This window comes from Corvus kubaryi, unplaced genomic scaffold (assembly GCF_017639235.1).
Source record: "Corvus kubaryi isolate FWS band 111438036 unplaced genomic scaffold, C.kubaryi_AGA036_p1.0 split1-37374, whole genome shotgun sequence".
Taxonomy (NCBI): Eukaryota; Metazoa; Chordata; class Aves; order Passeriformes; family Corvidae; genus Corvus; species Corvus kubaryi.
In genome coordinates, this window is record NW_024582079.1 from 667,471 (window position 1) to 680,615 (window position 13,145).

At 42.7% G+C, this 13,145-nt stretch overlaps 1 protein-coding gene across 1 annotated transcript in view; it reads right to left on the reverse strand.

The window, feature by feature from the left end:
• Positions 1–13,145, reverse strand: part of LOC121657817 (A disintegrin and metalloproteinase with thrombospondin motifs 2-like) — a 177,625-nt gene that overhangs the window by 57,066 nt on the left and 107,414 nt on the right. The window contains exon 4 of the mRNA XM_042013946.1: positions 2,761–2,963. Within this exon, the coding sequence (XP_041869880.1) occupies positions 2,761–2,963 (203 nt within the window). The remainder of the gene's footprint in view (positions 1–2,760; positions 2,964–13,145) is intronic.

Genomic DNA, 13,145 nt, shown 5'->3' on the forward strand with positions numbered 1-13,145 from the left:
ACAAGGAGATCAAACACAGCGGGAGAAGCAACCATGCTCAGAGTTGCTTCTGGGAAAGTAATGTCTTGCCCCAGGAGAGGCAATTCACCTAAGATTTATTACATTTTTGGAACCTCAGAAATTCAACTATTTGATCACCTGTTTTATCTCCAGTAAACACCTACACTATTATTTTACTTTGTTACCATGCATTCTTGATTATATGCTTACTACCTCGTTACCATACAAAGCTAATTGATTCTATGCCTTGTTACTACACGAAGCTAATTGATTGCATCCTAAAACCAGCAGGGTACACACAATCTGATGGTAATGAGAGGATCTCTGATTAGATTTAAAAATACAGCTGGAATTGTTTGTAGCTGTCTCTTCTTTTTCAGTGACCTCGGACCTACACATCTCATCAGAAACACACTGCATACATGTGACCCCCAACAGCCAGGGACCCCAAAGCCTTTTATATTGGGGTCATTTTCTAAATTAAAACCCCCAACTATTCAAAGAGGTAGAAGAGAGGACAATGGGGGAATCACTGTGAATCTCAGGAAAGAAGACCAAAGCCATGTTCTACACAGAATTATACCTTGTACCCATCTAGTAATGAGGGCAAGAGCTGGAGCTGCCTTGCCGAGGGGAAGGAGAGGTTCTGCACTGTGATGTCCCTTGACACAATACAGGTCCCCAGCACCACCATCTGCAGTAACAAAGTCCTCTTGCCTATCTGTGCTAGAGCTGGAAACAGCACTGGTTACCATCACCCACCCCTCTGCTAAAATACAAAGTCTAGAAACCAGCTGAGTTTTGAAGGAAAGAATAGGACAACACTGATGACTGCCAGTGATTATCCAGAGCCTCTCAAGAGGCCTTGGGGATTTCAAACAGCTCCTCGAATTTGGGCACAAGGCATGGGACACATCCTCAGTCCCCAAAAGACATGCTTGTACCTCAGAGCTCTCAACAGAACAATTGCTGCCTATGCCAAGAGCTGCTGTGCCCTGTGGGGATGGTTACACAGGCTGCACTTTCTAAACCACTTGCAGAGACAGGCTGCTTAAGAGTTGTTATTTCTTGCAATTTGTGTCTTGGATGGTTTACTAAAATTAGGAAAAAGTATATTCCAGAGCTGGAACATTTATGGCTTCTTTACCATTACTGTATATTTTAATCCTTAAAAATAGATTTAAGTGAGATGATAAGTAAAGAGTCCTGTTTAATCTATTTTGGCTTGTTTGCCACATTCCTGGTTTGGCCTGTTTGACTTGTTAATTTAGAGATGCATAAAACCATCTGTTTCACTGTAGACTTTGTTTTAAGCCTCAGAGGAAACAAACCACACAAATAAATGAAATTCACTATGTCATTTCTGTTAGAATATATGCATTTACAGCCATCAGAGCAGACACCAAGTACCCCATAACTCCAGTGTTAGGGCAGGTTTTTAACTATTTACAATGCTGTTCCAAAAAGTCATAACTGAATTTATATCACACAGGGGATTTTCTTAAATTGTATTCCAGCTCTCATTTAAAATGAAAAACAGTGATATTGTGCACATTGCTAAAAGAACATAATAAAGAAAGAAAAAACCAAGCTTCGTAATTGAAAAAATATATCTTGGAAAAACTACATCCCAGGCAAATCTACCTAATAGCCTGGATTTCTGCCTCTGTGTTTTGTAAAGTGAAAGGAGTCATCTACAGGCTCATCCTCTTGACACAACTGTAAACTTCAGCAGTCAGACTCCATTTGTCAAAAACAGAGCAGACCTACAAATTTTTACTCAACACTATTTTACTAAGAACACACATTCACTGAGCCCAAAGCTTTTTCAGAAGTGTGTCTTATTGAGAAAAGACTCCTATTTCAGATGGGAAGGAGAAGGAAGAAAGTCATCCCCAAATGAGTTGCCTTTTAGGGGGGCTATCATTTACTTCTATTTTTTGGGCAAAAGAATAAAATCTATTTTGGTTTTGATCTGGGATGATTTTTCAAGTCTTGGTTCTTTTCTAAAAAATAGCATCCTTGCTTACTGTCTGGGGTACTAGAGGACTGCTGCATTGATATTTAGAAATAAAAAGTGATTCTTTCAAACACAATATTCCCCAGTGTCTCCTTTCATCACTCCTACACTATATAGTTTGTTGCACAGACTATGGTTCTGAAGATTAAATATTTAACTAAGGAAACCTAAAGATGTCAGTCATGGAGTAAATACTAAATCAATTTAAGAAAGCTCAGTGTTATACTGCATAACATCTTACTGCAGTGTGAACAAGGAGCGGGGAGGTGCCCTGGGACCTAAAGTGGCTGTTGAGAAATCAAAGAATTTAGCTGAGTAGTTTTAAAAATGTAAAAGCCAACTGTAATTTCTGTTAGAACCTTATTTGAAGACAGTTCTTCAAACTGTGTTCCTCAGCAGGAAGCTTAGATTAAGGGAATATACAGCTAAAACATAATGACTTCCAAAAACCTGAGCCCCTGACCTTGTGTCCCCACCCACCAAAGTACATAAGCAGGACTTTGAACATTTTAACAGTCCCACATTCAGCTTCTGTCTTGGTTCCTTTTTTTTTTTTTTTTTTTTTTTTTTTGCTTCTCCCCTATTGGATTTTCTGAAAGTGGCCTGGATTTCCCTCCTAGAGTTATTTTTTCTCCTACCACGAGAAAAATCTTTTACTTCTTATTCAAGTGGCTTACCCAACCTACATTCCCAGCCCTTTCAGAGCCTTCCTGCCAGGCAGCACGCAGGGCTGTACTCACAATATTCATCAAGGTCAGCAGGTACTTCTGAACATGTTCTTTCCCATGGAACTGAACAACTGAGTCATCAACCCCCAGGAGGACCTCAATGTTGTAATCATCCTCTGTCGCGTGCCTTCGACGGCGCTGCCTCGATCTCTGCACCTGCTCTTCAACAAGGCCCAGCACGCTGTCGAGATTGTCCAAACCAGTGAGGTTGGAGGCTGAAATCAAACAGACAAATGAGTTATCAGCCAGGAGAGGTTCAGGTTTCAGCTAAGACAAATTTGAAGTAGCAGTATTTGTTATGTTCTAAGTGTTATGTAAGAGCTAATAATGATATATTAGTTTCATGTAATGTCAATTAAAAATTACCTAATTGAGAGAGAAATATGGCCTAAAATGTTTTTATTTTGCAAAGTAAAAGCAATACTTTCTACAAAGTAATACTGCATAATAAATACAGGCCCAAAAGAGAAGTCATACCAATGATGAGAATCTTGATGAGAAGAATGGAGCTGTTTGCAGTAAAATACTTGTTGCTTAAAAGTACTTCTGACAGAAATACACTGTCCAGGGATCCTGTGCTACCCAGGATAGCCTCTATTTAGAACAGTTAAAGATAGACACATACCTCAAAGTCTGATCTTACTGCCCACAGACTCCTATTTCAAGGTAAGTGCAGTTGCCACTACAACCTTTTGCTATCCAGGCAGGTACCACCAAACCAGTCCTCCTGGCCTCAGCCCATCAGCTCCTTTCCTAGTTACACACATGCAATCCAACAGTAGTAACATGGATCCTATTTATCACAACAGCTCAGTACCACATTTTAGATACAAGATTAATTAATTTATAGCAACTTCCACAATTTTTTGAGCAGCTTTACACCCTTCATTCTGAATTTTCCATGTCACTTTGCATTACTGCATGTCAAAGACCAACCCACCAGGCACGACAGTTGTCCCCTTCATTACTAATAATTTCTAACAGTTCCTGTGATATGAAAAGCATGTTCTCTGACAAGATGGACATGCTTAATGTGGCACTTACCCACTAAAAATTAACTTGAAAATATGGAATCTTGACATTTCATCGTACAGAAAAACAATGATTAGTATTAATATCATTATTACCATTTGCATTACAAGAGACTAGAATCACCACTAAAAACCTCTTGATTTTAGCAAATGTCAGGAAAGACTCGCTTGGAGAGGTCAGCAAAGGTGGTGAGAGGGCTGTGAGTTGAGTAAAGGTCCCAATGCTTCATTCACAGAAATATATTGGGAAGCAAAGGGAGGAAGCCCAAGCCGTCACCTTCAAACCAGAAATGAGAAATAGCTCTTGGAAATGTTACAAAAGTGGATTCTCCATTTTCATTTATTGAAGTTTTCACATCAAAAGTGGCTGCTTGGGAAGGGAATGAGTCACCAGATCACTGAGCTCATCGCAAGAACATCTGTGCTCTTGCCTGAACTTCGCAGCCTCAGGCTGCTGTGTCAGCAGGTGCTGGGCAATGTGCAGCCCCAGTAGAGTGCCCCACAGCTCCCCACTGAGGTGAGAACAACACACCGACCTGCACAGCCTCCGGCTGCCCGCAGGGACACACACCAGGCATCCCCAACCCACACGGAGCAATCGTTACTGCCCCGGGCCCCAGGCTGTGCCTTGTGTGGTGAGAAGCTGGTCTCTGTCCTCTTTGGAGAGACCTCCAGGCAAAGGACAGCCCCTGAAAGACGCAGCTTCTTGCCATTTTCCAGCAAGCTTCAAGGACACGCTTGTCCTGAGATCCACAGCTGCAGGGATCTCCTCTGTGCTGCACTGGCAGGGCTCCCCTTGCTCAGTGGACAGAGAGAAGGTCCCACGTCATGATCCTACATCCCCATGGAGCCCCCATGTCCTTCTCCCCAAACAGCAACGTTTAATGTAGTTAACAAGCACAACCACCACGTTCTCATTGCCAGCCTCAAGGCTCCCTCCAGCTTCTGCTCCTGGGGCCACAAGCTTTTAAAATTAGTCTGATCAGAATCCATGATTCAGCATGAAAATTCATTCTTCACAAAGAGCCCAGCTGTCACTCCCACATAAACCATGGAGGGCGAATGAGCCTGGCCTGGCAGCAATGGAGGCAGCTCTTTATCAGGCTCCAGACCTGCCAGGCAGCCAGCTCCAGCCCTGCCTTGTGGTTTACTCCATCAGGAAAACTTCAGTGTTAAAATTTCCTAGCTAATGCTCAGAAGTAGTGACCAAGCCATCACAGTGGGGACTCACTGTGGGACCATGAGGCAATCATATATTCATGATCTACAAGAAAAATCACAGTTACTGTAAAATTTGAGCATAAATCTTAAAAGATCTGTAAGAAAGTAAGCCTAGACTGGCAGGGGTTGCAGGTCATGTCTTCTCTCTGCTGCTCATAAAAAGCTAAAGCAATCAGCAGCAAGGCAAAGCTATCAGAGGTGCTACTGCAGAACAGCAGTGCTGGGTAGAGGGAGAGCCTGAGCCCTGCAGTGAGGCTGTGGACAGGAAGCTCTGCTGGCTAGTGGGCTGTTATTTGGGTGGGTGATTGGCTGTCAAGGTATCTGAGCTTTTGTGCTTTCATTTCTTTCCCTTATGTGTCAAACTAACTCCTGGTGCGGTGTCTTTATTCCTGCTGTGAGTAAATCAGCCAGAGGCAAAATGTGATCCTACCATCCTGCAGTGAAAACTGCCTGTCCTCCCTCTTTGCTGCTCACTTCATCACTGTCACACTGTAGTCCCTACAGTCCTGCCAACTCCTGAGAAAAGTTACCAGGATGTTCCTTGGAAGTCATCTCACTGCCAGTAGGTGCCAACCAACCACTTTAAATTTTCTTTGGACCATAAAAATTCCCCATACACACAGTTACCTTCACCCCTCAACTGTTCCATCTCAAGACAACACATCCAGTGGGCACTGGTACCTCTGAGGCACCAACCCCATGTGTTTCCCAGCAGAAAGAAAGCCACACTGGCTCCAGCTGGTGCTGGAACCATCCCAAGACCAGAAACACAGCTCAAAACATTTACAACAGTAGCTGCAAGATTTCTGGTTCATATCCCAACTTCCCACCCAGTGCTCTTTCCCGGAGGCTGTCCCCAGATGGGCAGGGATGCCTCCACACACGCCTGACCACAAACCCCACAGAGTCCTCCTCCAGTGCTGCTCTGCCTCTCAGGATCTTGAATGATGAATTGCTGGATTTTCTGGACCATGCGATGTTATTTCCATGTTGGATTTGCTCCTAAATGACAGTTACATCCAAGTGAAATTAATACCCCTATCTTAGCAAAGAGAAACAAAGCTCCATCTGTAGTAAATGAGAAATTTGTGGTGTTTTGGCATCTCAACTTTCCTTAGTTAACATCAGTAACTTTGCTGTATCATTGTACTGCTAACAATAGGCTAGAAAAGCTCAAGAGAAAGCATAAAGAACTAAATAAGACACCATATTCCTGCTTCACATTTTGCACATTACATTGCTTCTGATCACCCCTGCACTTTGAACACTAACATCACAAAAGTAATCTCAAACTGCACTGTTTTACTAAATCATCCCAGGACCTCTGCCTCAGATATCAATTTTCAGCAGCTTTTGCCAAATCAGCCACTAATTATTGGTGCCAACTTTGTTCTCCATCTCCCAAGAGAGATGGAGAGCATTTGCAGAGCCTCACAACAGCCTGTGTTGAAACCCTCTTGCTCCTGCTAGGAAAAATTCACATTTGTGAAAATTAACCACTCAGAGACAAGCTTCTATTTTTCACTTTTGCTGCTCATTCAAAATAAATCAAAAGACAGCAGCACTCTAACAGTTCATCCAAAAAAATCCCTCAACCCCTCTTTTTTTCTAATGCCAGCTAAAAACTCAGTGGTGTTTCAGTAATTTTCTCCTACAACTGCAGACCATCTTCCAGAGAAGGAATAAAAAGTGCCCACGTTGTAAATTAGTATTGCCTTTGCAGGTCTTCAGAAGAATTCTCCATCTGCAACAGTTTGGGATGACACCACCTTATTTTCTGGGAATTTTCACCTTGTTCATGAATGTTTGATATCATGTTCTTTATGGAAACCCAATTACATGACATCTCCTGATTCTGCCTCACCCATCATGGCAGGCAAAGCTCAAACAGCTGCTCTGAGTTACTGAAGCATGAACACACTGCCTGCCATGAAAACTGCCTCTCCCTGTGTTTTCTGTCACTCCCTTTAGGACATCCACCAAATCCGCAGTTGCTGGCTCATGACCTTGTTTTGGTTTTTTTCATGACCCCTTTCAGGAAAATATGGCTGCACCTACAGTCCTTATGAAACAACTGCACTTTAACAGTACCAGCCTTAGGGTTCCCCAATCTCACAGCAGCAATATTGTCCTAATAAAGCAGTTTCTAATATTTTACCTCCTCTTTCTGATAGGGAGAAGGAAACTTTCTGGCAAGCCCTGAGCAGAGACCAGGATGAGCAGCTGGGAGACTGAACTGTGTGTCATGTTCACAGCCATCATCTGCAGCTTGTCAGCACAGCAATGAGCTGGAATTTCATTTCAAACCTGAGTGTGCAGCATTCAGACCAGCCAGCCACCATTGAAATGCAGCTGGTTTGCTTTTGTGGACACTTCATCTGTCAGTGTGGGAGCAGACGAACACCTGAGCCGACTGCTGAGCACCTTCTCTGCAGCCACACGAGGACCAGCACTTCTGATCTGCTGCTTTGCCACTCATCTCAATTCCTGGGACACATTGTTGAAGGAACTGCCAGCTTCCCATTCCTTGCTGCAAACTGCTAGCTTTTGCGTTGTTGTTTTTATGTTTTTCACCCCAGTGACTCAGACTGAGCACCAGTGAAGCACAGCTGGAGCCCGTTCTGCTGTGGTGGCAAATACATCTGTGACAGCACAGGAGGCCTGGGCACCCAGCCCTGCTCAGCTGCACCACAGCTGGTGGCAGTGCCGCTCCAAGCCTGGAACTACAATCCCAGTGTAGGCATGAGCCCATCCATCCCTCGGTGCTGCAAATGCAGGAGGAACAGGCTGTGTGGTACCGAAGCAGAAGTAGACAGGGTGGACTTGCTTTAGCTCTCAGCTTGCCACTGCTCAAGTACATCTGCACCTCTGGAAAAGTACCAAGCCCCACTGACAGCTTTACAGAGAACTGCTCTCTTGGGAATTGCACCTTAAATCATGAGCCATCTTTCTGCAGCACTCCCTGCCACTCAGATCCTGTAGGCTTCTGTTGCATCAGTCCTCTGTGATCAACTGACTCCCTAATCAGCCTCCAATTAGCCTGATCATGTATTCTACCAAAACCCTTGTTTGTCTTCCATGGTAAATTGAAGCCCAACCCATGGAGGTTGGAGTTGACAACGAACAGTCATCAAACCTTGGATTTTATCCCCTAGTGATTCATTCTCCCATTTTTAAGTTCCTCAGTTTGGGGTTTTGTTTTTCAGTCCAGTTGCACACAATCATGTTGTGCTTTGTTCATTTCCTAACCAATAGTTTCTCTGATTTTTCATTTCTTTAAAAACTTATTTCTGCTGGTTTTGCAGCCCTGCTCACCTTCCTCTGCTCTCTGCTTTGTTTTCCAAATGTCCTCTACTTGTCTTTCTTCTCCCCCTTAACCATCCTGCTCAGCTACATTGGTGTTTCATAATTTATAAATCCCTTTCCCATGCTACAGTCTGAATTTGGACCCTTCTGCTATAGATCACTCATAAGAAAACTGGGTAAAGGCAGCAGGGAATTAAAATGGGAGAGAGCTGCTGTGAGGTGAAAGCAAATTGAAAACGGCCTAAACAAGAGAAGGAAATCTCACAGAGTGCACTGGGTACAGGATACCAAGTCAGCCCTGTTTAAAAGGCATCTCCAGGAGGACACTGCCTCAACGCAATTTTAACTTGGAGCTCAATTTTCATGGGATCCTTGGGATTTCTTGACTCACAGGTTAACAATGGCTGCTACTTGGTAAATCGTTAACCAAGAGCAATTACTGCAGCAGAATTCTCTTGAGGAGCATGATCAAATTCCTCACACTTTTTTACATAAACCAAAAGCAAGATCACACTAGTAAACCAAAGACTGGGCATGCACCAGGCATCCTCTCCAACGTTATGAATTGTCCTGCCCTCATCTGCAAAGAAGCAGCCATCCAAAAGGAAACTTTTCGGCTGCATGCCTTGCTGACCATATGATCTCATTACAACCTCCTGCCTCTCAGTTATGGTAATGCCATTTCTGGTCAAATCACATTTTAACACAGAGCCTGCTCCACCTTTCATCTGGCATGGGGGAGTTTGCCACAGCTGTTGGGGTGAGTTGGGCTGGGCTCTCCAAAAATAGGTCTCAGACTCAAGCTGCCTGAAGGCCAGCAGATAACAGCAGCTGAGCTCCTGCTGGAATGGTCTTGTCCTGGCATTTGAAATCAGGAGTTCAAAGTATTTAACAGTATTTCATATAGAGAGCAATTCTTGTAAATTCCTTGGGGCAGAACTATTGTCCCCCATTTGCAGAGTGAATGCACATTCTTGCAAACACACAGGCACAAGCAATGTTCCCTTTTCTTCTTGTCACCTTTGCAACAGCACAGTGACTTTGAAACTGAGGACATGCTCAAGTGCCTGCCTAAATCATAAAATCACAAAATGGTTTGGGTTGGAAGGGACCTTAAAGCTCATTTCATTTCATCCCCCTGCCATGGGCAGGGACACTTTCCAGGTTGCTCCAAGTCCCCTCCAACCTGGCCTTGGACATTTCCAGGGATGGGGCAGCCACACTTTCTCTGGGCAACTCGTGCCAGGGCCTCATCACCCTCACAGGGAAGATCTTTTTCTTAATATGCAATCTAAACCTAGATCAGAGAATCAGTGTTTTAAAGAAAACAAAGATGAACCTACCAAAGTTGAAAAATAGAGAATTTAAAAAAAAAAAAAAAAAAAAAAAAAAAAGGTTTTCCAAAGGGTAAACCAATTAGTGCAGTAAAAATGGCCAGGTGGACACAGTGGCAAGTGGCCAGGCCAGAGGCACTAAGAATAACCACAGCTAGGTTCTGCCAGGGAGATCTTTTCTGGCATATCACAACAAAGAGAAAAGATATAACAATACTAAAAAGATAAGCTGAAAACTAAACTGATCTCATCAGGACCAGAGTCACACAAAGAATAACATAAAGATGAGAGATAATTGCACTGTTAGAAGATTAAGTGAGAGCGAGGTAATAGAATACCCCAGGCTAAAACTTTTTTTTTTAAATGGTGACACATACTGTGTTAAAATTTTAACTTTCGTCTTACAACATAATAGTCAAAAAGGGGAAATGAAAGAAATGGCAAACCAGCCAGTAAACCAGCCAGTCTGTGTGACCTGGTTGAAATGGAGCTCTCTGAGAACAGAATACAAATTTTTGTCCAACAGCGAAACTTATCCTTTGGAAAATTTTCAGCTATCAGCCTTACTAATGCAAATACAGGTTTCACAATTTAGCACCAAATAATGCATGAGCAAGATGCCCAAATTCAGTGCTTAAAAGTAAGCTCAAAAAGGGGCAAAAAAACTACTCTAGGAAATTAATTTAGGGGCCAACTTCTAAGTTTCACTGACTTAATTGATTGCATCTAAGAAGTGCTATCTGGCAAATATTTTGGCAAGTCATTGTAAGCTGGCCTGTATTGCAGAGCCTGTGACTTGCACAACAAGGTGCCTGATTTACCACACCCCACGCACTCCAAGAGCCCACATCTGGCCTGGGAAAAGGGCTCCACCCCTCCCAAGCCCTGGAGTGCACATTGTGCCCGGGCAAAGCAGGCTTTGCTCTGTATCACTCACAGAGAGCTACAAAGGGACCTCACCGCACTCAATCTCATTTGCAGCTAATGCATAATTAATTAAACTGCAGAGTTCAGCCACATCTCCACACAGGCACTGGGCACAGAGCCACAGCTCCATGGAGTTCTACGAGCCCCAAAGATCCCACCTGAAGTCCCAAAGGCAAGGGATCAAGGAGCCGACCGCAACTCACTTTTCCTGACCAGGCTTTAACGAAGTGTTTATGGGCTATTTGAGTCCAAGTCTGCCACCGAGATACTCAGATGTCCAATCCATATTCCAAGCATGATTAAATTACAGCAAATTAGCACATTAAGTAAGCTGCCAAGCTGACCCCTGGCTTTGTAGGTGACATGTCTAACAATCCCACTTGCATTTTTAACAGAATGAAATGCCAAGCCGTGGTGCAGGACCTGAATAACAACAGATTACATGGGATGGCAGTTGTCTTTCCATAAGCCAAGTATTCTGCAAGAAGGGGAAATGAAGTTTAATTACAGTTTAACAAAATAATATTAAAAACCACACAGGTAACAAAAGTCAAATTCCTATCCAGGGCAGGAGGGTGAGATCAGGGAGAAAAGACAAAGAAATACATAAAATAACGATATATCATTGGAAATATTACTGAAAATAACAGCTGAAGCAAATATGTATCTTTCCTATGCTTTTTAGCCATAACCTCAAGTCTTGTCTTTTGGAAACATTTCAAAGTGGAATTATTCCATCCTTTTAAAAGGGCAGCACTTTTCTCAGTTATAAAGTCTCACAAAGTCGTAAATTATACAATTGAATGTTCTCGATGTCAAGTAGAATATAAAACTCATCAGTGTAAATAACATACTGCAAAAATGACAATGCAAACAGCTCCTCTTTCCTACATAATCATAATGGTCTTTTAATTAGACAAAGTAAACAGTCTGCTCATTTCACCTTGTGAAGAGAAGTATAGGAAGAAATTTTCCCAAATTCTAAGGTAAAAAATGTGTGTATTTTGCAATATCCGTAAGTTCAACCGACTTCTTGTACATCTCAGAATATTATGCCATAAATCAGCAGTCAGAGAGACAGACAAAAAAAAAAGTTAGTTGGAGTATTAGAAGAAGAAAACCTCATCTGGACAGGCTGAGCAAAGGCACTGCAATACATGATGCCTTGGCTACTTATGCTGGCAGGATTTAAAACTGAGGGAGAAGGAGTTACAATTTTACCTATGTTTTTAAAATATCCTTGTTGCTGAATCTGCTTGGACCTTCTGCACTAACAAACCCAGCTGCAATTGATTAGAGACTGTAGGAAGGACAAAGCTCACTTGGAGGATGCAGGAATTTCTTAAACTTCAAAATGACAGTAAAAAACCCTGAAAGAGAGAATCAGTCTCTGCTCCAGTGAAAGCGCATGAGGTTTAGTCCCAAGGCATTTCAAAATCAAGGGCAAAGGCTTCTTTTGTTATTTGTACAAGAGCTCTAAATCTGTCAGGCCCTACAAAAGGCAAACTGTGAAATGCTGCCCTTCTATTGTGGTGGATGGGTGGGAGGGAGATGGGTCCTGGCAATGACAGCAGGGAAAATGTGCTTTCAACAGGTAGTGCTCTCCATGAACATGGATTGGGGCTGGAGAGAGGGGGAAGGATGGTAGGGAAGAAGGAAAGAAGAAGAATGGGTGCAAGGATACCAAAACCCTCTGGTGAAAAGGCAAATTTAGAGGCAGAAGTTGTGAGGACACAAATGCAAAAGTGAAAAGAAATCACCGTCAGTTTTCCTGCTGCAGTTCATAGGAAAGAAATGCCAGGGCTTCCTCCCACCTCCCACTCCCCATCCCTGAAAGCTGTGTCCTGGGAACAGCCCCTGAGCTTCAGGGAGAACAGGGACAAACGCCACGGTTTGCCAGGGAAACCATCTCCCCAGCACCTGCAGGCAGGTTCCTTTCTCAAGATAAATTTAGCATTAATATCTGTGAGCTTTAGAGGGATTAGAACAGGTCAACATGCATTTATTTAGTTTTCTGGCAGGTCCAAAATATTTTTAATTCCTTTCAGGTCAAATGGTCTTGAATACTGAACTTTTTTTTAAACTGAAGGAACAAACAAAACATTTCAGTTCATCTGAAATCATGCTTTACTCATTTGATATGAAATCATGCACTTTGAGTCTCAATGCAGAGAATCAATTAAAATTATAAGACAGCTCAAGGGAAAGAAGGGAGATGGGTTGTTTAGAATGCACTGCCATGAAACCCCTCAACATTTTCAGCATTTTTCTTTCTTTACCCATGTGAAGTTCAGTGAAAAATTCAGGATTTTTTATCACCAATAAAAAATTTCACCGAACTCAACTATAAGTGCCAGGACTAAAAGGAGTTTCCATTTCTTCTCTTTCCACCATCTACCCCCATTCCTCCAAAGAAACAATCATCATTTCAGGACCTCTGTATTTTTGTTGGGTTATTCACATCTTATTGATAAAAAAGGTATACTCAGCACTGACTGACTTGTCCTTCAAATTGGCTTGTAGCCTAATCAAACTTGGGTCATTCGTCTACTAAATGAGATGTAGCTGGTAGGATGTA